This window comes from Lissotriton helveticus, chromosome 12 (genome assembly GCF_964261635.1).
Source record: "Lissotriton helveticus chromosome 12, aLisHel1.1, whole genome shotgun sequence".
Lineage (NCBI taxonomy): Eukaryota > Metazoa > Chordata > Amphibia > Caudata > Salamandridae > Lissotriton > Lissotriton helveticus.
The window spans coordinates 241,609,659-241,631,917 of NC_136073.1; the positions used below are offsets into that span (position 1 = coordinate 241,609,659).

Below are 22,259 nucleotides of genomic sequence, written 5' to 3' on the forward strand. Positions count from 1 at the left end.
GTATATCCTGAGTGAGAAATCTCTTTTTAGCCTCATTACACCTTTTTCTGTTGCCTCAGTTTCTTCTCGGACACCCTGTGCAGGATAGGTTGATGCTGGCTGCAGAGGGACTTAGCTGCAACTAGGCCCTGCTTTCAACCTCCTTACATGTCAAACTTAGTGTCATTTCCCAGCACAGCTACTTTTTCTGCATCAAAAGAGCAAAGATTTGTATGGGAGTTAAAATGGGAACCATCACTTATCAAACCCCCAATATTTTTAGGCCACCACGATCTGAATGAAACTTTCCATGATGAACCCCGAGCGGATGTACTTTTTGTGGAAAGTTTTGTGCAGAGTTGTTGAACAGTGTCAATGTTATTAGGGAAACAGAAAATGCCTTTTCAAAATGACAATTTAATGGAAACTCTGACCTAACCATAATTACAAAGGTGCTATCACTGCCTCAGCAGTAGATATATCTTCATACACATGTGTGTTGAGGGTGGGGAGGGCCCGTGGCACATGAGTGGTGAGCCTCGATTGGGCCATGATGTCCCCCCCACCCTCAACAATGATAATAAATAGTATGTTACATTATATTGGAATATTAGGTTTATGCCATGGCATTTTTCATGTGTATTTGTATTTAACAACAACCAGGATTCAAAGGCTTAATTCTGTGCAGTAACGAAAAATCACATTGAAGAGACCTTGTGTTTATTAAGAGAGTTTGTTTCGCCTGTTTAGTGATCTGTATCGTGCAATTTACATGGCAGTAATCAGTGATTTTCTCATGTGAATTTCATGCGAATGTGATAATAAATTGATATGACCTTTGCACTGTAGTAATACATGTGTGAAATAACAAGAGTTATTGGACCACATTCATCAATTGATGCGCCGTTTTCTGAATATACTTGATTTTGTAATGTATATATTGAGACAGGGTACTTATGAATGCAACTGAATTCATGAAATAATTTATTTATACCCTACTTTTGGATTTGCATTTGTTTGGTACAGATTGATTAAGATTGCAACTCGACAAATCACTGTAAGAATTAATCTTGAAAGTTTGAAGCAATCAGTGTTTAACCAACGGAACCACTGTTTATACTAAATAGCATTGCCCAGGTTCTGAGGGATACTGGGTTACCCCATTGTAACTTACTGATTAATGCTCTGACAACAGGTCTATCATTTTGAAAGATTTTTTTTCCACCAGCACTGAATATGGAAAGAAATTCTGTGTTAACCATTAAATTGTCTTTTTAATTTATTTAGGAAAGCTGAATTACCCTAAACTGCATATATTCACACAATGCAAGTGCCTACATTTAAAAATAACGAATGCATTCCTAACCATTCTGTCATACCTGCCGGGCAATAAAACAGACATTAGGAAATGCAAAGATTGCTTTCAAATGATAAAATCTCTTTATCTTCAGCCCTCTAGTTACGTTTAACTTCAATGGTGACCCATCATGTCATGGGCAGGTATTTGACATACATTAAAGGAATGAGACTTGAAGACTAAGTGCAATTTTACTTCTAGGGATCTAGGAAGTGGATGATGATGATTCGTTTTATTACATGACCTAATAGCATACCACACGAAGACAAAAAAGGACCACTCACAGGTTTCCTGTGTGGGACTACTGATAAGTGCAAGCTTTACAAATATAATTCTCCAGGAGTGGTGTGATGACTGGTACAATGAAGATGGACTGTTGTGGCCAAAGAGATGGGAAGGCAAGCCTGTTTTCTGGGGAGAGACTTTTAGTGCTTTATTTTATTGTATTGCATCATGTCATATTGTGCTGTACTCTATTGTTTCCACAGAGCAGTTTCCTACCTACCGAAGGGAAGCCCAAAGACCTCTCCTGCTCTCATCTGAGTCCTGCTTGTAGTAACAGCACATATCCGTGTCCTAACATTTTATGTCACCCATTCGGCTCTGTGTCCGAGGTTTCAGGTGTGAGAAAATTAACTGACCAATAGGAAAGGTCTTTTTCATGTAGGTCACCAATATGTCCAAAAGACAACCACCCAAATATCAATGAATTATATGATGTCAGTTCATGAGACATAGAGCTTTGGACAGAGAATAGATGTCTTATAACGAAAACATAATCACTTCTTGCTGAAAACAGTCCTTGGGATGGAGCCCTACGTATCAGCGGTACCTAGTATGCATGACCCATATCTACTCACTAGGGTCAGGATGGATCTGGTGCGTTATCTATCAGCATCTCCTCAGGGTGGATCATGGGGCCACAATCTTGGGCCCTGCTGCTGCGACAATGTGTCTCCGCAGAACACTTTACATTTTTTCATGTTTTGTAATTTTTATGTGATCCTCAGAAAGGCTTTTATCGCTTCTTTATTGAAGCGGGCAATCTTCACTCAAGCTCGACCAGTCCTTTTGCATCTTCAAATGCCTTAGGATTACATTATTTTAGCTTTCTGAAAGCCGCTGTGACACCTAGAAATAGCCGTGAACACGAACTTCATATACTTGGAAATTATTTTACCTACACTTACCTTTGTCTATTTATGTCACCATTTGTCTCCAGATGCCCTCTTGGAGTTTTTAACTTTTAACATGTGCATAGTTTTGTATACATTTATTGTCAAATTTTAATGGATTTTATTTGTAAAGCCCTGTATATTGTCCCTATGTCTTGATATCTGTATATGATTGGACTTTATTAAGTTGCTTTTAAGCGAGTTGTTCAAAAACCGAATAAAGTCTATTTTGATTGATTGATTGAGTGATATGATGTCCTGTCAAATGAAACAACTGCACCAATATTTTATATTTTTGTAGGTCGTTAAGAACAATCTGAATCCAGTGTGGGAGTCCTTCAAGGTTTCTCTCAGCTCCCTGTGCTGCTGTGAGGAAAGGAGGCAACTGAGGGTAAGCACGCACAAAGATTGGCGGTCATTGCTAAGCAAGAGTAAAGCGGGGGACCACTTAGGGTCTGTGAGTGAAGAATAGTGACATTTTGGCAGACTGGATGGGTCTTTCGGTCTTTATGTGGTATCAAATTATATGTTTCTATGTTAGGGTGACGGGAGGTGGGAGCTTTGGTAATGGGCTTCAGAAAAACAGGACAAGAGAGGAGATTTCACTGCAGCTGATGCTGTACTTTTGTTCCCTAAACCCAGTCATCTTATATGCTAAACAAACAGTAAAGGTAGAGCAGACTGTTTTAGGCCTCGGCTGCAAACAGCTATAGCTACAAGCTGGAAACTTATTGTTATATATATTTGGAGTGAGTGTTGAGTCGGCACCTTGCTAACGATTGGATGGCTGCATTGGTTGTCTCACTTCTCTGCACATGATTCGATGGCGTTGCACCCTAGTTTTGTTTGCGTCCTGCCGAGGAGCCACCATCTTCAAATGGGGTTTCTTAAAACATAGGAAAATGTATACACTCTTTTTCACTAGCTGAATCGCCTAGAATCAACACAACAGTATGCAACAAAAGCAGGACTTTACCAGCATTGGAATACGAATAGCAAATATTTAGGGTTTAAGGACCAGAAGTAAGACCCTTTTTAGCAGCCGTAAATGGGCATTCTGCCCGTTTGCGACAAGACAGCTAAAAAGGGTTGTGGTATGTACAAAACCTATTTTGCGAGTCAGTAACCTATTACCGACTCGTAAAATAGGGCTTGCGACTTGCTATTAGTAAGGGGCGTGCCAAGTGTGTTCCTTCCTAATAGTGAGTGGCACTGGTATGTATGATTGTTTTGCAACCACAAATGCAGCCGCAATACAATCACCGTTACCACCTACTTCAAGTAGGTGGTAATCTAGTCGCAAACAGAAAAGGGTCCCCTTCCCCTTTGGGTTGGGCAGCAAAAATATTTTTTAAGAGCAGGCAGTGGTGCCTGCTCTTAAAAAATGAGACAGAAACATTTAATATTTTGGGATTGAAATCCATCCCGTTTTCTTTTAAGAAAAACAGGAAGCCTTTGCAAAAAATACCTGCTTTATTTAAAAAGCAGTCACAGTCATGGTGGCCTGTTGATCCCAGCAGACCCCCATCCGTGCGAGTGCTGGCCATTTCAATGGGTCGGTAAATGCGACCTGCCTCATGAATATTGACGAGGCAGGTCATTTGCGACCCCATTAGGAATTGCAAACAGTGTCTGAGACACTGTTGTACATTCCATTTTGCGAGTCGCAAAACGTTGCAATTTGCGACTTACAAAATGGGATGCTCGTCCATCTGGCCCTAAGTTTTTGATAAGTAACATACTTTTCTTAGGAGGGAACTAAGATTTAGATTTTAAAAAAACTGGAAGGATAGGTGCCAAAATGTATTTAGTTCATGCTTATTCTTCTTCTGTTCTGAAACTTCATTTACTATCAACTAAACCATGAACATCAATCAAAGTCTCCCAGACTTAGCCGACACGTGTTTCACTTCATCACAACATATTTTCAAGGCTATAGTAAGAACACACAACTCCCATTTACTACATATTTGACACCTTAAAGGTATACATAGACTTCAATTTCTTGCTTGATGCTTCTGTAAAGTTTTCTGTTTCACATTAAAAACGTTTGCTTACAAATGTTAAAATTGCATGTAAAATCTTTGAATTTTTATACAACTATCAATCTGTACAGCAATTCACTGCATAAATAGAAAATATTTTTACTGTTCCTGCTCACCAAAAGTAGGTATTCAAATCCAATACCAGTTTTCAGCCATCTTGTTTTATGCCTTAAATGCATACCCTTTATATGTTTATTGGGATAGCAGAACTGGAAGAGAATATTAGGTTTGCTTCTTCTTATGTCAGCATGTTTTTAGGTGTGTACGTGAAGGACCTGCACCACAATTGCTGTTGAGTGTAAAGCCATAATTACACAGTACATAGAAGATGTTTTTCCAAGTCCAGGCACTCACCTTGTCACACATTGACAAAGGCAACGCTTTAATCACTGGTCTCACAGAGTTCTCACTGACACCAATCAAAGCCTTATGCAGTGGTTGGCTTATTGCCAGCGTGAAACGATTTAGCTTATCTCCCCCACTCTGTAAGAACTGTACTGCTATCTGTCTTCACCAGAATCTGGCATCAAAGTGTGTTGTAAGATCTATAAAACACTTTGTCTCGGAAAGCCAAATTTCATTGCCTCTCAACTCAACACGTCTGACTGTAGTGGCACACAAAGCTTAATTTGTGCTGGTGTTTGCCGTTGCTCAGTGCTAGCACCTATTTGCAAACACCATCACATATATATTAGAATCCACCACATGGTGGCACCATGTGTGTGTTTTTCTAGCAGAGTTTATTTAATTGTGTGTCTTTTGAGTGTATTGATGAGGCATTTAACTATTTAATATATCTTAACTGCATTGGTGCGGCGCATTTTCCCGCTGTGCGCTGAAGAAAGCAGAATCCCATTGTTCATGACGAGCTCAGCTCGTCATCAGTGTACAAGAGGTGTACCTCATGACGAGCTGAGCGCGTCATGAGCGTCGAAGGGGTTAAAAACATGATAAAACTAGGACTTAGACCTACAGTTTAAGCTGACATGGGAGTAGGGACATCCGCAGTTGACTCGTGTGAAATAACTTTGGCCCTGACACTTAATTTTTTACAAATAAAGCCCAGGTTCATGGCCACTACTAAAAACACATCCCTTTCCAAGCTGAAAGACAAAAAGTCTCACAAACAGGTCACAGATCATATGCCATAAGGGCCAGTATTATGGAATGACCTCCATCTGCACGCCATAGTTTTTCATTCACTAATACATTTCAGAAAAGGTTTAAAAAGTCTTGGCTTTACAATCTTCCTACCATTCTCACTATGCACTCATCCTTCCTCTCACCCTAAGAAACTTTAGGCCTGATTACGAGTTTGGCAGTCTCGCTGCAAGTCGCCACAACAGTGCCCTGCTACGAGACCGCCAAACCCGTAGTCTGACTGCCTATCGTATTCCAATAGGAATCCGGGTCGGGCATTCCTTCGGTCCTGCGGCGGCGGTCCCACGGCGATGCGTGTCTAAGGCCCATAGTTATGCCTTAGACATGCACCGCCGTGAGAATGCCACAGCCTGTCCTGCATTTGTAAGAAATTAACAAGGTTCATTTCTTTTCGTGCAGGAACAGGGGGTGCAAAAATACAGGGGGAGGCCCAATATGTGCCCCCCTGCAAACAACCACATGCACAGAGGAGGGCCCTGTAAGGGCCCCATTAGTTTCCTCACCATTACCCTTTTCATAATGGGCTGACTGCCATGAAAAGGAGGGCAGTGAGGAAACTCGTAATATGCTCTGTGGTGCCACTGCAGCACCGCCAGCATATTACTTCCTCAGACCGCTGCCTCTTCGCCATGGGATCAAGGATCCTGGTGGTAGCAGCGGTCCAGTGGCAGTCCAACTGATGTACATGGATTGCAGCAGGTGGACCTCCAGTCTGGTGGTTCAAGGACCGCCACCTTGGGTTCGAATAGGAACCTATGTTTTTTCATTCATCACCTTCAGTTTTCATTGAAAACATACTTATATGTAGACCATGTATATGCCCTTGGGGCTTGGTTCATGCTTTAAAAATACTCAACTTAAAATAAAAATATAATCCAAGTTATTTAGTAAAGGCACAGAACCACATGTATTGCTATACTGAAAGGGGAAGCTGGATAAAAAATGTAAAATAAAACTCGAATCCAAGTCAGGGGTGTGTGGTGTATTTACCTTCCCTTACGAAGTTAGGAAAAGTTTGCCGACCTTGCCTGAGGTTATATATTGCTTCCCAGGACTCATCCCAGGCAGGTTGGAGGGGGGGCACCTGGGTGGAGGAAATTGTTTTCTCTCTGTCTCTCATGGCTATCCTTAGTCCTGGGTAGCCACTCACAGCTGTCCATCCCCCGCTTCCGGAAGTCTTGTCACTGGACTTCAGTATATGGCTCGCCTGAACCCAGGAGACAGTAAGGCGAGACTATGGTGCTGCCTTTCCTTTCTTAGTGGCACAGGGCAAGCATTTTGCTTGCGTTCTACTTGCCTCCTTTCCTTGCCACAGTTCTCGCCCACAACACTCGATATCAATCATTGTGGTACCTTTACCACAAATTTACAAATTATTAAATACCTTGGGTATAATTAAATTTCCCGTTTGCGACTAGCTCACCACCTACTTGAAGTAGGTGGTAACGGTGATTGTATTGCGCCTGCATTGGTGGTCGCAAAATAATCATACATTCCAGTGCCACTCACTATTAGGAAGGAACACCCTTCGCACACCACTTCCTAATAGTGAGTCGCAAACCCTAATTTGCGAGTCGGTAATAGGTTACTGACTCGCAAAATAGGTTTTGTACATAGGACAACCCTTTTTTAGCTGTCGCAAATGGGCATCTGGCCCTGAAACCCTAAATTTGTAAATTACCTTTCACTGATCATAGTACACATCGCCCCTGAACCCAATCTGCTTGGCCTCCTCCAGTATATTGTTCCTTTTTTATAAACCAGGTTTCTGCCACCAGACCCACCTTCAAGTGTTCTATTAAAAAACATTGTAATACCATGAGTAAAGCCCAAATGCCATGTTTCCCTGAAGCACCCATGCGTGTTCACAGGCTATGAAAACTGAAGTGTAAACTTGTTCATTTGTGCAATGCTTCTCTTTCTTTGTTGGCCGTTATCACATAAAACAGTGTGCACGGTCCACGCCTCAGTCTCAAGCCGTTTGGTCTATGTTATTCACCACAACAGATTATTGCATTATGTAAGGAAATGACTATTTCATACAATAGTTTTGTTCCAAATCCTATGCCTCTGAAATAAATAAATAAAATAAACAAATAAATAAATAAAGTGTTTCCCACCCCCACTAAAAATATCTCAATGATTGCAACATATGCTTCATTTGTAAATTTTGTTCTAATAAAAGGAAATAATTTAATTACAATAAAATTGAAAAACATACTTAGGGCCTTATTACGAGTCTGGCAGTCGCGGGCATGGCAGTGGCTGTATTCCGACTGCCCTATTACGACCAGGGCGGTCGGGCAGCCCTGGGACAGCTGCAGCGTTCTTGAGCCCGCAATATGCTTGGCGGGACCTCTGCAGTCCTGCCAAGCATATTGCAAGTCTCCTCTGCACCATGGTTTTCGTAGCAGTGAACTTGACGTGAAAACCATGGTGGAAAGCAAATAAAGGGGGATCTACAGCGCCCCCTGTTGACTCAGGGCCATGAGTTGAATGCAGGGGCCACATTTTGTGCCCCCTTGTGTCCATGCACCCCAGTACCCGCACGGCATGGACTGTAGTCCATGCCGGGCATGTATTGATTTTTACTTTTCCATTGCGGTGCCTATTTCATGGGCACCGCCGTAAGAACGCCAAACCACTGCCCGCGAGACTGCAGAAAACATCCTAATTTGGAGGGCAGTTCAACCACGTGTTTGGCAGTGCGGGAGCAGGGCGGTCTCGCACCGCCAAACGCGTAATGAGGTCTGTAGTCATTTTTACTGAATGTAAGACCTATTTAGCAGCACATTTAATCAAATGCCCATGACAACAAATTTATATTGTCTACAATGTTTAGAAGTGGGTGGAACTCATGGAGTTTACCATGCGGAATTCTATGGAGTTACCTTGCAGGTGCAAAATATGCACATTGTGCTGTAATTCAGTCCCAGTAGCTTCATCAGTGATGAAAGATCAGCGTGAGTGGCACCATTCACTGCGCAAGAGCGCAAAGCCATTCATGTTGATTTTGCTGCCACTCTAGTAGAACAGTTACTTGAGCACTAGGAAATCTACTTAAGAAACAGCCCTCTGACCATGACCGCTTGTGATGGCCCATGACTGCCCACGTTAGAAAATCACACTGAGCGACACCAAATTTCGCTCTCATTTCTGGTGCCGTACAGGTAAAAAATTCACCCACATGAAATTGATGGTATATGGCAGGGACTTAGCATTACAAGAGCAATGCAGAGTTGCCAAATTCCACCAATACCGCGGGGGGGGATAAACCATTCCACCCACCCTTAGCACTATTAGAGCTTCAAAGGATTACAGTCAAGAAGGGTATGCAGAACAGTGTTTTCAGAGCCCCAGCAGACAAATATCTTATCTGAAAATCTTATGGCTTGACTATGTGAAACCATTAGAAGCAAGGGGCCATCTAGTCTCATATTTAACACTTAGCAATCAGATGGATTTTGAAACTCCAGACAGTAGATTCAGGTTTAAATGAGGCAGTTGAGCTGCAGGAGATGTTATATTGCTGGCCACAGACTTTATTGCAAAATATATAGTTTATTATATGTAATTAACACATTATTGAAAAAAAATAATGTTATATATTTGTGATTGGTAACCTGAACTTAATTTATTTTTAAGCATAGTATTTAGTTATATTGACGTGTTTGATTCATTTGAGAGAGGGATGCAATTTGGTTTGATGTCGCATAGAAAGCCACCGTTCTGTCCTCTTTCAATTTCACCACTCCATAAAAAAATCACATTAAGGGTAGTAAACACGCAGCATGGAAACAAGATGTGATTTCATGGACCACTTTTGGTGAACAATCATGTTTTAAATAAATAAGCTGATTTAAGACTTGATTGATGTATTCATTTGAAGTTGAATCTGCCTTAGTCAACAAAAAAAACAGAGTAGCTGCCTCTTGGTAGCAGTGCCTTCTCTGCTGTAAGTCCCACCTTTCGACTTCCTGCAGCAGAGAAATTGGAAGTATGGCATGCGGTTCCACCAATGTAGGCAGCTGCTGAGTGACATGCTTGCAACCCAAGCGCCGGAAGTAATTTTTTAAAATTTAGACTTAGGAAAACTGTGTGGTACAAAACTTTGCTACTTCGCACACCAATAGGGTCTTTTAACTGGGATAATGTGCTTACAAAAGCATGCAACATTTGCCTTGCAATTATCGTTACCACATACTCTAGTCACTTGACCCACCCTAGCCCTAAAAGGCTGTAGTACATTTTGCAATTTTTTTCTATAACTTTACAATCCTGCCATCCTTTCTACAGCCCTGTCTGCACTTTACAGCCCAGTGGCACACACATCTTTTAAACCAATGTGATCTGGGCTGGCTCAGCTCACTATTTCAAATTGAATCATCAGCATGCATATAATACTGGGACTCCAATGTTGGCAGTGGCCACAGTAATGTTAAAGTGTTTGATCCACAACCTTAACAAGCTTCATTTCCAGTGGCGGCTCGTAGGGGATGGATTGACTTGAAAAGAAATATTATTTAAACTTACCTCTTCCACCGTCGCTCCTCGTCGTCTCTCTGCTTCTCTTCCTGACTCTGAGTCCGGAAGAAGCAGGAAGCACACAGGCTCCCTAAGCCAATCACAACACTGCAATGCAGAGTTGTGATTGGTCTGAGCACTGTGGTTCGGCACTCAGACGGGGACAGGGAGCCTGTGCTTTTCTCCACCTAGGCTGTGTATAACAGCTTGGTGGAGAACATGCAAAATGTACGACTGTTTAGCCGGGTCAAGATCGCTGACCAAACCATCATGCGCACTTAAGTGCATGAACTACTCCTCCTCCTTATCCCGGCCTAACTCAGCCCAACAGCAACGAAAAATAAAATGATGATATTGTTGTTATTATCATTTTATTTTTCCCTTTTCCACTGCTCTGAGTGCAGCAGGGCACCGCTCCTCCGCCTTAGTGGAGGAGCAGCCCTGTTCATTTCATGAGGCTACTTGAAGTCTACAGAACAGTCCAGAAAAGCTAAACAAATTCCAGATTTTCAGGATACCCACACAAAATACATTTTATACCATGAATCTCAATGGATTTCATATACAAACTTAGTGCCCAGGTTCAAAATCTTGCATAGAGCCAGGTCTCCTTCACCAATGTTGGACACCCTGCTTTTTGAGGAATAGCTATGCACTCTGTTCCTCATGGTTCGGCGTCTGTTAGAACTGGGGTCTCTGGTTGACTGAGGTAGGTACCTTAGTCAAAATAGGGACCCTTGCTTCCAGTCAGGGCAAGGGAGTTACACGCTGAAGATAACCCCTGCTCACCCCCTTGGTAGCTTGGCACGAGCAGTCCGGCTTATCCTAGAGGCAATGTGTAAAGCGTTTGCGCAACACACACACAGCAACAACACGCAAGGCACACCACAAAAGAAACTCCACACAAGGTTATATACAAATATAGCCTTTGTATTATCCAAAACACATTAGGATTTACATCACACAATATACACTGTGCCAACTGTCACTAGGCAATATTTACAGGGGATTATATACAAGACAGGGATAATCGGGCCACTGTCAGAACCATTTGATATTTGATATTTGAGGGGGTATTTATAGAGCGCGGCGTTCGCTCCGGAGGGAGCATCATGGCGCTAAGGATCCTTAAAACCCAGCCTCAAGAGGTAAGAAGAAGGCTAGATGGCCGCTCTGGTCCAGGTAGCTTAAAGTTTTACCACCCTTTAACTTCAAGTTGAACCTGGCAGAGGTCATGAGATTGTCTTGGGCAGAACGAAGAGAACGAGTCGGATGATAGTGAGGGAAGCGTCTAGTTAAGTATTTAGGGCCGGTATTGTAGAACGCCCGAAAGGCAACAGTAAGAATTTTGAAGAGAATTCTCTTATGAAGGGGTAGCCAGTGTAGGGTTTTAAGGGCTGCAGAGATTGAAGATCTGCGGGGCAGCTTGAGAACCAGGCGGGCGGCCGTGTGAAGGACGCTTTGGAGTTTGGTCTGAGTGGATTTTTCAGTCCCGGCCAGAAGACCGTTGCAGTAGTCGATACGGGAGATTATGAGGGCTACTGTTACCGTTTTTCTCGCCTCCAGAGGGAGGAAGTCAAAAAATTTCCTAAGAGATTTAATGATCCCAAAGCATCTCCCGGCAACATTACTGGCGTGTTGATCGAACGATAAGTCTGAATCAAATAAGACGCCTAGGTTCCTGGCCGTGGAGACGGTCTGGGGGGGGGGGCGACAGAGTTATCCGGCCACCAAAGGGCTGGGCAAAAAGAGGTGTTTTTCCCGATGGGGAGGATCTCTGTTTTACTAGAGTTGCAACGGAGGTGGTTGGTGTCCATCCATTGGAAGACTGCAGTGAGGCAGTTCTTGAGGTTGAGCTCAGCTGAGTTAGAATTGTCTTCTAGGGGTACGATCAGCTGGGTATCATCGGCATACGAGGTGACAGGTATGCCGAATGATTCAATCAAGGCTAGAAGAGGGATGAGGTAAACATTAAAAAGAAGGGGACTGAGGATGGACCCTTTTTTTCCCTAGATAAAAAAGGGCCGAGGGCGACGGTCTGGGACCTGTCGCTGAGGAATGACTTTATCCATGATATGGCAGAGTCTGAAATCCCTATGCCCAGCAATCTGTTAATCAGGATAGAGTGGGATATGATATCAAACGCTGCTGTGAGGTCGAGGAGTATAAGAATGGCTCTCTTCCTCTGGTCTTGCAGCGTTTTGATTGTTTCAGTTAGTTCAATCAGAGCTGTTTCCGTTGAATGTTTGGGACGGAAACCAGATTGTTGTGGATGGAGTATATTGTGGACATCTAGGTAGGATTTGAGCTCTTTGTAAACTAACTGTTCAGTAATTTTTCCCAGGGCCGGAAGAAGAGTGATGGGGCGGAGATTGGTTAGGTCAGTAGGGGCTTTGTTGGCCTTCTTCATAAGTGGTTTGACGACACCCTTTTTCCAGATGCGAGGGACAGATCCGGAACTGAGTGACAGATTGACTATGTTATTGATGATAGGGTTGACTACATCTATGATTTGGTGGAGGATATTGGGGGGACAGGGATTGGAAGGGGAACCGGATTTGCAGGATAGAATAGCTTCTCTGGTCTGGGCCAAAGTGACAGGAGTGAAACTATTGAGACTGCCACCTGAGGATTCAAGTTGGACAGGACTAGGGAGCCCATGGGGGGTAGGAGGCTATTTTGTCATCAAAGTACTCAGAGATTTTATCGCACAGATCTTGAGAAGGGGGAATTTCGGGTTGGAGGGCTTTTGGCTGAGTGAAGGTTTTTACAATGGAAAACAGGGTTTTTTGTTTCTGGCTAGCTTCTTTGATAGCCTTTACGTAATAGGTTCTCTTGGCCGATTTGATGTTGGAGAGATAGTTTTTCCTCAATAGTATATAGGCGAGACGGTCGTCAGTGTTGTAGGTACGTCGCCATTTACGTTCAGCTTTCCTGCATAGCAGGTGAGAGGTAGCTAGGTCAGGAGTGAACCAAGGGGCATTATTTGTTTTCTTGTGGGTTCTGCCGGGGCGATTTGTGGGGGTCCGGGTTTTAATTTCTTGTGTGACCCACTTGTGAAAAAGGTCTGCATCCCTTTCAATGTCGCCGGATAGAGCGGGAAGCAGGGAGTGAGAAATGGGGTTACTGGTGAGGTTTTCCTGGACGGTTTTCCAGTTAACAGAATAGTCACAGTGGGGATTGTTTTTTTTTGGCAGTTTGAGAGTGACTAATAGTGATGTGGAATGGGACCAGGCTGTGATCAGTCCATATCTGTGGAAGGGGGGGCAGAGTAGAGAGGGCGAGCAGGTTAGTACAGACACCATCAAGAGTGTATCCTAATGAGTGGGTAGGAAGAGTAACAGTTTGTTGTAGATTGAAAATATCAAGTATCTGTGAGAAACTATGAGTTTGTGAGTCAGATGAGGACTCCAGGTGCAGGTTAAAATCTCCTAAAAGAGTAAAGTGGGGGTAACGGAGAAGGAAGTGTCCTAGGGCGTCGCTAAGGGAGTCAAGGAATTTGGAGGAATTGCCGGGAGGGCGGTAAATCAGGCCTCCTGTGAAAGAGAGGGATTGGCTGAGTTTGATGGAAAAACCCATACCTTCTGTATCAGTTAGGGGATCTAAGCTGAAAGTATGGCAGTTGAAGGTGCTTCTTAGGATGATAGCAACGCCACCACCTCTACCTTTAATTCTATCCTGTCTGTAGAAGGAGTACCCTTGGGGGAGGGCTATAGCAATAACAGGGTTGCTGTCTTCTGTGAGCCAAGTTTCTGTGATCATAAGACAGTCCAAATCGGAGTCTAAGATGAGGTCGTGGATATCTTGGCTGTGTTTACACATGGACCGTGCGTTAATCAACCCGCCTTTGAAGGGAGGCAGAGGGACCTTGGGGGGGGAGAGGGTAGGAGATGGGTGGGCTGGCAGGAAAGTGAGAAGCCATCGGCAGTGGATGCAGCAAGATGGGCCGGAAACCTCTGATAGGTCCAGTTGACAGGGACAGATCTGGTTACCTCGTAGACGGTGGAGATCACTAGAGAGGTACCTGATATGTGGGGTGGTTAGGGCAGAGTTTCCTGCGCCTGTCGCGGTCTTGGCGCGGACGGGCGCAGACGGGCTTGCCTTAGGCGCGCCTTCGGCGCGTAAACGGTGCTCCCGCTGCGCTCGTCCGCTGCGCTTCCTATGCATGCACATGTTTAAAGAGAGGGGGCGTGGCCTAAAGGGGCGTGGCCAGCGCGCACGCCTGTGCTGATGGCGGCCGCTGGGTGAGGAAGAGCGCGAGCAGCGTTCAGATCGGCTGTGCGCTTAAAGACTTTGCTACAGATGCGCGTGAAAAACACAAGTAAAGGGTGAGTGACACCACACAGTTAAAAAGCAGTTTTTAAAAATCAAAATGCAGATAAATGCTTTAAAAAGTACCTCCAGCTCCCGGCTACTTTGCCTCAGGACTGGGAAAGGGATCTGACGGGCGCTTGTTAATGCAGCGTTTTATAGTCAAGGCAGGGGGCGTGGCCTAAAGGGGCGTGGCCAGCGCGCACGCCTGTGCTGATGGCGGCCGCTGGGTGAGGAAGAGCGCGAGCAGCGTTCAGATCGGCTGTGCGCTTAAAGACTTTGCTACAGATGCGCGTGAAAAACACAAGTAAAGGGTGAGTGACACCACACAGTTAAAAAGCAGTTTTTTAAAATCAAAATGCAGATAAATGCTTTAAAAAGTACCTCCAGCTCCCGGCTACTTTGCCTCAGGACTGGGAAAGGGATCTGACGGGCGCTTGTTAATGCAGCGTTTTATAGTCAAGGCAGGGGGCGTGGCCTAAAGGGGCGTGGCCAGCGCGCACGCCTGTGCTGATGGCGGCCGCTGGGTGAGGAAGAGCGCGAGCAGCGTTCAGATCGGCTGTGCGCTTAAAGACTTTGCTACAGATGCGCGTGAAAAACACAAGTAAAGGGTGAGTGACACCACACAGTTAAAAAGCAGTTTTTTAAAATCAAAATGCAGATAAATGCTTTAAAAAGTACCTCCAGCTCCCGGCTACTTTGCCTCAGGACTGGGAAAGGGATCTGACGGGCGCTTGTTAATGCAGCGTTTTATAGTCAAGGCAGGGGGCGTGGCCTAAAGGGGCGTGGCCAGCGCGCACGCCTGTGCTGATGGCGGCCGCTGGGTGAGGAAGAGCGCGAGCAGCGTTCAGATCGGCTGTGCGCTTAAAGACTTTGCTACAGATGCGCGTGAAAAACACAAGTAAAGGGTGAGTGACACCACACAGTTAAAAAGCAGTTTTTTTAAATCAAAATGCAGATAAATGCTTTAAAAAGTACCTCCAGCTCCCGGCTACTTTGCCTCAGGACTGGGAAAGGGATCTGACGGGCGCTTGTTAATGCAGCGTTTTATAGTCAAGGCAGGGGGCGTGGCTTAAAGGGGCGTGGCCAGCGCGCACGCCTGTGCTGATGGCGGCCGCTGGGTGAGGAAGAGCGCGAGCAGCGTTCAGATCGGCTGTGCGCTTAAAGACTTTGCTACAGATGCGCGTGAAAAACACAAGTAAAGGGTGAGTGACACCACACAGTTAAAAAGCAGTTTTTTAAAATCAAAATGCAGATAAATGCTTTAAAAACTACCTCCAGCCCCCGGCTACTTTGCCTCAGGACTGGGAAAGGGACCATCACAAAAGCGCAAGTAGTGAATGTAAAACACAACCTGTAATGACTGGCACTAACACTTAAATCATATTAGACATAAATCTTCAAAGCATAAACACATTACGCAACCTCTATAGGCATAAATTTAATTTAATTTAATTTAATTTCTTATAAAGCGCTAACAATCATCCAGGGTAGGATATCACGGCGCTATGATTGCTAATGTGCATGTGACGTAGGTATGAACCCAGTTAAATTATTCAGGATGGGGGAAGAGGAAAGATTTTAGCTGTTTCCTAAATGCCAGGTGGCATTCTGTGAGTCGGAGGGCTGTAGTTCGTTCCATTTGGTAGCAGCGATATGTGAGAAAGCGCGCTCGCCCATCCTGGCTCTCTTTACCCGGCAGGTTTTTGCCCGAGCCAAGAATTGGGAGCGGAGGTTCCTAGTGGGAGCATAAAACTGAATCCTATTTCTAAGGATGAGGGGACCAGTTTTGTGCAGTGCTCTATGAGTAATACACATCATTTTAAAAGTCGCTCTTTGCTTCATTGGTAACCAATGGAGATAACGCAAACAGCTCTTGGCTGAGTCGTATTTCCTTTTCATACAAATGGCCTTGGCTGCTGCGTTCTGCACCATTTGGAGCCTGGTAAAAAGATACTCGGCCATGCCTACAAACAGGGAGTTTCCGTAGTCCAGCCTACTCATCAAGAGAGACTGGACCAGGATCTTTCTACACTCCATTGGAATCCAGGGAAAGACTCTCTTAAGCATTTTTAGTATTGCGAAGCCTTTTCCGCATATGGCAGCTACATGAGCCTTCATGGATAGGGAAGTGTCTATGGTTATTCCAAGGTTTCTTGCTGTTTGTGACGGGGCAGGTGGAGTGCCCACGCTTTTGGCCACCAGCTGTCATTCCACAGCTGAGTGTGACTTCCGAACAGAAGTATTTCGGATTTATCTGCATTGAGTTTTAGACAATGCTGGTGCATCCATTCGGCCAGTTCCGCAAGACAGCTAAGTAGCCTGTCTTTAGGGTTGTTTTTTTCATCCAAGATGACAGTGAGTTGGGTGTCGTCGGCATAGGAACAGATTTCCACACCCCACTTTCTGCCTATTCCCGCCAAGGATGAAACAAAAACATTAAACAAAGTTGGGCTTAGTGAGGCCCCCTGTGGGACCCCATATTTGATGTTCCGGCATGGGGACGAGAACTTGCCCATGCGCACTGATTGTGATCTATCCGATAGGAAGGACCGCAGCCAGCCCAGTGCTTTGTCCCTGATACCCTTAGATGCTAGGGTTTCCAGAAGCAGGTGGTGGGGGACGGTGTCGAAAGCCGCCGAGAGATCCAACAGTATTAGGGCAACTGTCTTCCCCTGATCTACGTGCATCCTGATGTGATCCAGCACTGCTAGGAGAGTTGTTTCCGTGCTGTTATTGGCCCTGAAACCTGTTTGTGTGATGTCCAGTAGATTGTTTGCCTCGAGAAAGCTGGCCAATTGTCTGTTGACCAGTTTCTCTAGGACTTTCGACAGGTAGGGAAGTTGGGATATGGGTCTGTAGTTGGCCGGATTGTTAATATCTAAACCAGCTTTTTTTATAAGGGGAGTGACTGTGGCGTTCTTCCAGCTGGATGGGAACTCTGCAGCATCTAGCAAATGATTTAATACCTGAGTCACTGCAGGGCAGATCAGGGGAATGAGCTGCCGGAAAATATGATGAGGGCAGGGGTCCAAGGGGGAGCCAGATTTGATTTCGAGCATTGCTTTGCCTACTTCCTCTTCGGAGTATGGGCCAAAGCTAGTGCAGCAGGCTTGGGGGGAGGAGGGCTCGTGATCCACCGGGCTGCCTGTTTTGGGTTTAGAGAAGGATGAATAGATCTTGTCTATTTTTTCGCAAAAGAAGTTATTCATTTTGTCGCAGCCTGTTTGAGAGGGAGTCAGGTTAGATGAGAGACTGGCAGGACTGCAGAGCTCTTTTACAATTTTAAATAATTTTAAATAAAACCACTTATGCATCATCACTTTAGTCATGTACCATATTAGGACTAACGCTATTATGCCTAAAACACAGAACTGACCCCCAGGCCAACTGGTCTTTACCTGGGGCTCAAACACCCTCTGTCCAAAATGTCAGGGCTCCTTCAGGACAGTCTACCAGTCCTCTGGCTACTGATACAGTGACAAGCACTGTGCCTCAAAGCACTGGGTGCACAAATGCGCTGGGGGAGTAGGGTGCATTCATCCCTTCCTGATTGGCACTAGCAGTTAGGCTTAAATCATATTACGCAAAAATCTCCAAAGCATAAACACATTACACAACCTCTATAGGCATAAAACACCTTATGAATCATCACATTAGGGGGTGTAGGGAGCATTCACCCCTTCCTGGCATTAGAAACAATGTGTCCCCCATCATTGCAGCTGGCTGCAACCCCGATACAGCTGAAGATCAACAAGTACTGGCACTACTAGTGCCTTGAGAGTCCCCGTTCCTGGGACTCTCCCGGTGCCACTCCCGGCACTGCAACTCTTTGAAAAATGAACCAGTACTCACGGTGCTCGGGAGGGAGCCTCCCCCTTCTGGGACTCTCTAAAACCAACTGGCCCCCATGGTGCAGCTGCCTGCAACTTCAGGGCAGATGTGGCAAGTAAACAAGCTTCGGCACCACTGAGCCTTCGAAGCCCCCCCTCGGGGATTCCTCCTGGGGCAATGGGCACTAACAATACTTGCAAGTCAGCCCCACTCACCAGGGCTCTTCTGGGACTCAGCTCCTCTGATGGCGGGTCCCCAGGTACCGAAAATGTGCCTCGAACGGTCCTCTGGCCGGGTCTCCTGAGCGATTCTCTGCCTCAGGTCGCAGTCAGGCCCCGCTCACTGGACCTCCTCTGGTCTACTCCGGGGTTCTTGAGGCAGGAGAAAGGCACTGATCCTGTGCCTTGGTAGGCTCTCCTGCCCTGGGACCGTGCTGGAAGCCTTCCTGGTGTACGCTGGGCTCCCACCAGCTCACGGGAGCCCCGCTTGGCATGCGCTGACTTCCGGCTCCAGCTCCGGCCACGCCCCCAACCAGGCACGGCCGCCTGGCTTTCGGGTCACCAATCTCAGTGATTCATAGATCCTGCTGATCTTCCATGTGTTGGCAATGTGGGGTAGGCTCCCAACTTGAATAAATACAAAAGTGGGGTAGGCTCCCGCTTTTCGTGCACACCGCAATGCGGGTTGGGCTTCCGCTTCCACCGGCAACACGGGGGGTGGGCACCCACCCTTCTTGGAAGCCCGCGGGAATCCCTACGCCGGGGATTCCCTCTGAACGACGTGCAGCTCAGCGCTGCAAAGCCCGCAGCACTCCCCTCTTCTCCTGGGGTTTAAGATATAGCACTCACGAGGCGCTAAGCCCCCCAACGTTCCTAGGGCCAAGCTGGCTAAAGAATCCAGAAGGCAGGAATTAGAAGTCCTTGAGGCCCAGCTGGGTCCAGGCAGGCCAGCACACTGGGCCTTCCAGCAGGGATGATTTGTTTTTGTTTTTTATGAACACACCCAGCCTGAGAGTGCTACGTGGTCAATATTTTGTTTTTGATTTATTTTATTTTAATTTCAAAAAATATTTTACATTTCTCTTTTGTATATCATGAAAACAGACAGTCATCAAACAATAAAGAATGCATTCAAAAGACAGTGTGCACAGTATATACAAGTGATCAATATATACATCATCAATACAAACGATTGCAATGAAACCAGAAATAGAATGATATTAAACAAATTAAATAAATGCGATGCCTAAGTGAATTTTTTAAAAGAGATAGGCACCAGTCCTTCTGATTTTGTAACAGAAGACCAGCGGACAACACATTTCATGGAAACTGCCTGCTAGTCTTGCTGAGCCAGTGATTAGATATTGATATAGTTGCACAACTAGGGACCAGGGGAGTGGTTTTATTTAAGTCTCTAGTGGCACTCTTCCTCTTTATCGCTGGCTCGGGGTCAACGCGTTTCGAACCACAAGGTGATTGGGGGTTCTCCTCAGGACACGGACTGGATATAGCCGTAACTGTGAATATAATAAGATCTGGTTTGAGTGTTGGTTATAAGCACAATCTAATGGACTCAGAAGCTCGAGAACTCATAGTTTCTTCTACCTGAATGTAGTCTTCACGGTTGAGATGTGTATGGGGGGGCGCCAGCCTCACATGGTACTCCTATTCTGCACAGAGAATGATAAAGGATTGCCTGTCACTAATTAAAAATACTGCCAACATGGGGAGCAATGGATGGTTTGGTTAAAAGCATACCGTAGTCATTATGTGGCATCCATGATATTAATCTGGACTGAAGGGGTCAATTCGTGTGCCACGTGGAATATCTGCACGGGAGAGAATTACAGCCGCATGTGAACCTGTGGGGCCGAGACACTCACTAAGTTCAACATTACACTTTTCGTCGACAGGGGGACATACCTGTCTAAATGATGAGCGGTCGCAAAGGAGGGAAGTCTGGCCGTATGGTCCAGCGGTAATTTCAAAGGCGCTGTTGAAAAATAGGGGAAACGAGTTTGAGTACAGCGCGGAAAACGTGCGAATGACCGCCACAGCTCATGCGAATGGAGCGGCATGCGGCATAGGCGCATCGCGGTAATAGCGTGCTTGAGGGCTTACACTTACTCGTGATACAAGCGTTCTCCTCCCAGCGTTACCTCCGGCGTCTGTCATGCAAGTGACCCGGGCCGATGTAGCTAGTTTAGAAGCGGTGGGCGGCCACATTGGCTGGGCGTCACTAACTGCCAGGAATGCTGGTATTGGTAGTTCAAGCTGGGAAGGGAATCTGCTCTGTACGCACTCGGCAGAAAAGCAGTCACAGACAAACTGAATATGCGATAGACTCAAAAAAGGGGGGTCATTATTGCAGATTGCTTACTTCAGACAGTTCATTGAGCCCCGAGTTAGATGTATCAAATTTCAATATTAGGTAAGCCTCTTTTTGGGACAGTCGAGTCTCAGGATCACCATGTCCACCTTTGATGACCGACAGCACTGTCCATTTCAGATCATTTACCGAATGCCTATGTTGTAAGAAATGAGACACTAACGGTGCTGTGAGGACCTTATTATTGATCCGGGAGCGATGCTGTATGATCCTTTGCCGAACCTCTTGTGTTGTCTTCCCGATATACACTTTGTCACACGGACACTGAATGGCATATACTGCATTTTTGGTTTTGCAGTTGGTGTGATCTTCATGGCGCCAGAATCTTTTTCCATCAGAGAATAGAGAACCTTCCATGGTGAGATTACAGACGGAACATGTCCCACATTTTCTGTGTCCTTTTACAGGGGTCGTACCAAAGATGGTGCTCTGGGTGTCCTTCTTTGGTTGTGGACGGGTTGATGTTATCAACTGCCCTATGCTGTGGTTCTTCTTAAGGGCGAATAGTGGTGAACCCACCTCAGGCATGATTTCCTCCACTAGATGGCAGTTTTTTCGGATAATCTTTTGCAAGGGTTGAGTGTGAGGTCCAAACGTAGACACACAGACCATTCGCTGTGTGGGAGATCTCTGCCTCTTTTGCAATAAGTATTCCCTTGGGGTCCATCTGGCCCTTTTCATGGAATGCTTGAGCAGCTTGCGAGGATATCCTCTCTCTTGCAATTTCCTCGTTAGGGCTTCACCATGGGTAATAAAGTCTTGCGTACTCGAGCAATTTCGTCTGACCCTCAGGAATTGCCCATAGGGCAAATTGTTTTTAAGGCTCCTGGGGTGGTAGCTCGTGAAATGGAGAGCATTGTTTTTATCCGTCTTTTTCTGGAAAAGGGTACATGCCAGTCCGTCTGGTGATGTCTTGACTTCGACGTCCAAGAATGGTAAGGCTTTAGCATCATAGCAAAGACTGAACTTGATGTCTGGACTTCGGTCATTGAGCCAACAGTGGAATTCCTCGAGAAGCTGCGGTGTACCACTCCAGATGCACCACACGTCATCAATATATCTTAGCCACTGGAGGATGTGGTCTTGATATGGGTTGTTGTTATGTACATATTTCTCTTCATATTGGCCCATGTATAGGATCGCCATTTCAGGAGCAAAGGGGCAGCCCATCGCAGAGCCCTTGATTTGTAGGAACATTTCCTCTTCAAACGTGAAAAAGTTTCTTTTTAGCGCCAAAGATGCGAATGCGACGATCAAGTCGGTAGGCACTCGGTGTGGACGAGGCCTTTTCTCTAGGGACATTTCGATAACATCAAGTCCGTCATGATGCGGGATTTGGGTGTACAGAGATGATACATCCATCGTGGCCATCAGATGTTTGTTTGGGTCAAATTGCCGTCCTTCCACCTTGTTAATGAAATCCATGGTGTCTCTGAGATATGATTGAACCTCCACCACCAGTGGTTTCAGGAACACATCAACGAA

General features: G+C 45.4%; 1 protein-coding gene across 1 annotated transcript in view; it reads left to right on the forward strand.

The window, feature by feature from the left end:
• Positions 1–22,259, forward strand: part of CPNE7 (copine 7) — a 640,312-nt gene that overhangs the window by 486,955 nt on the left and 131,098 nt on the right. The window contains exon 6 of the mRNA XM_078669226.1: positions 2,813–2,902. Coding sequence (XP_078525352.1) covers positions 2,813–2,902 — 90 coding nt within the window. The remainder of the gene's footprint in view (positions 1–2,812; positions 2,903–22,259) is intronic.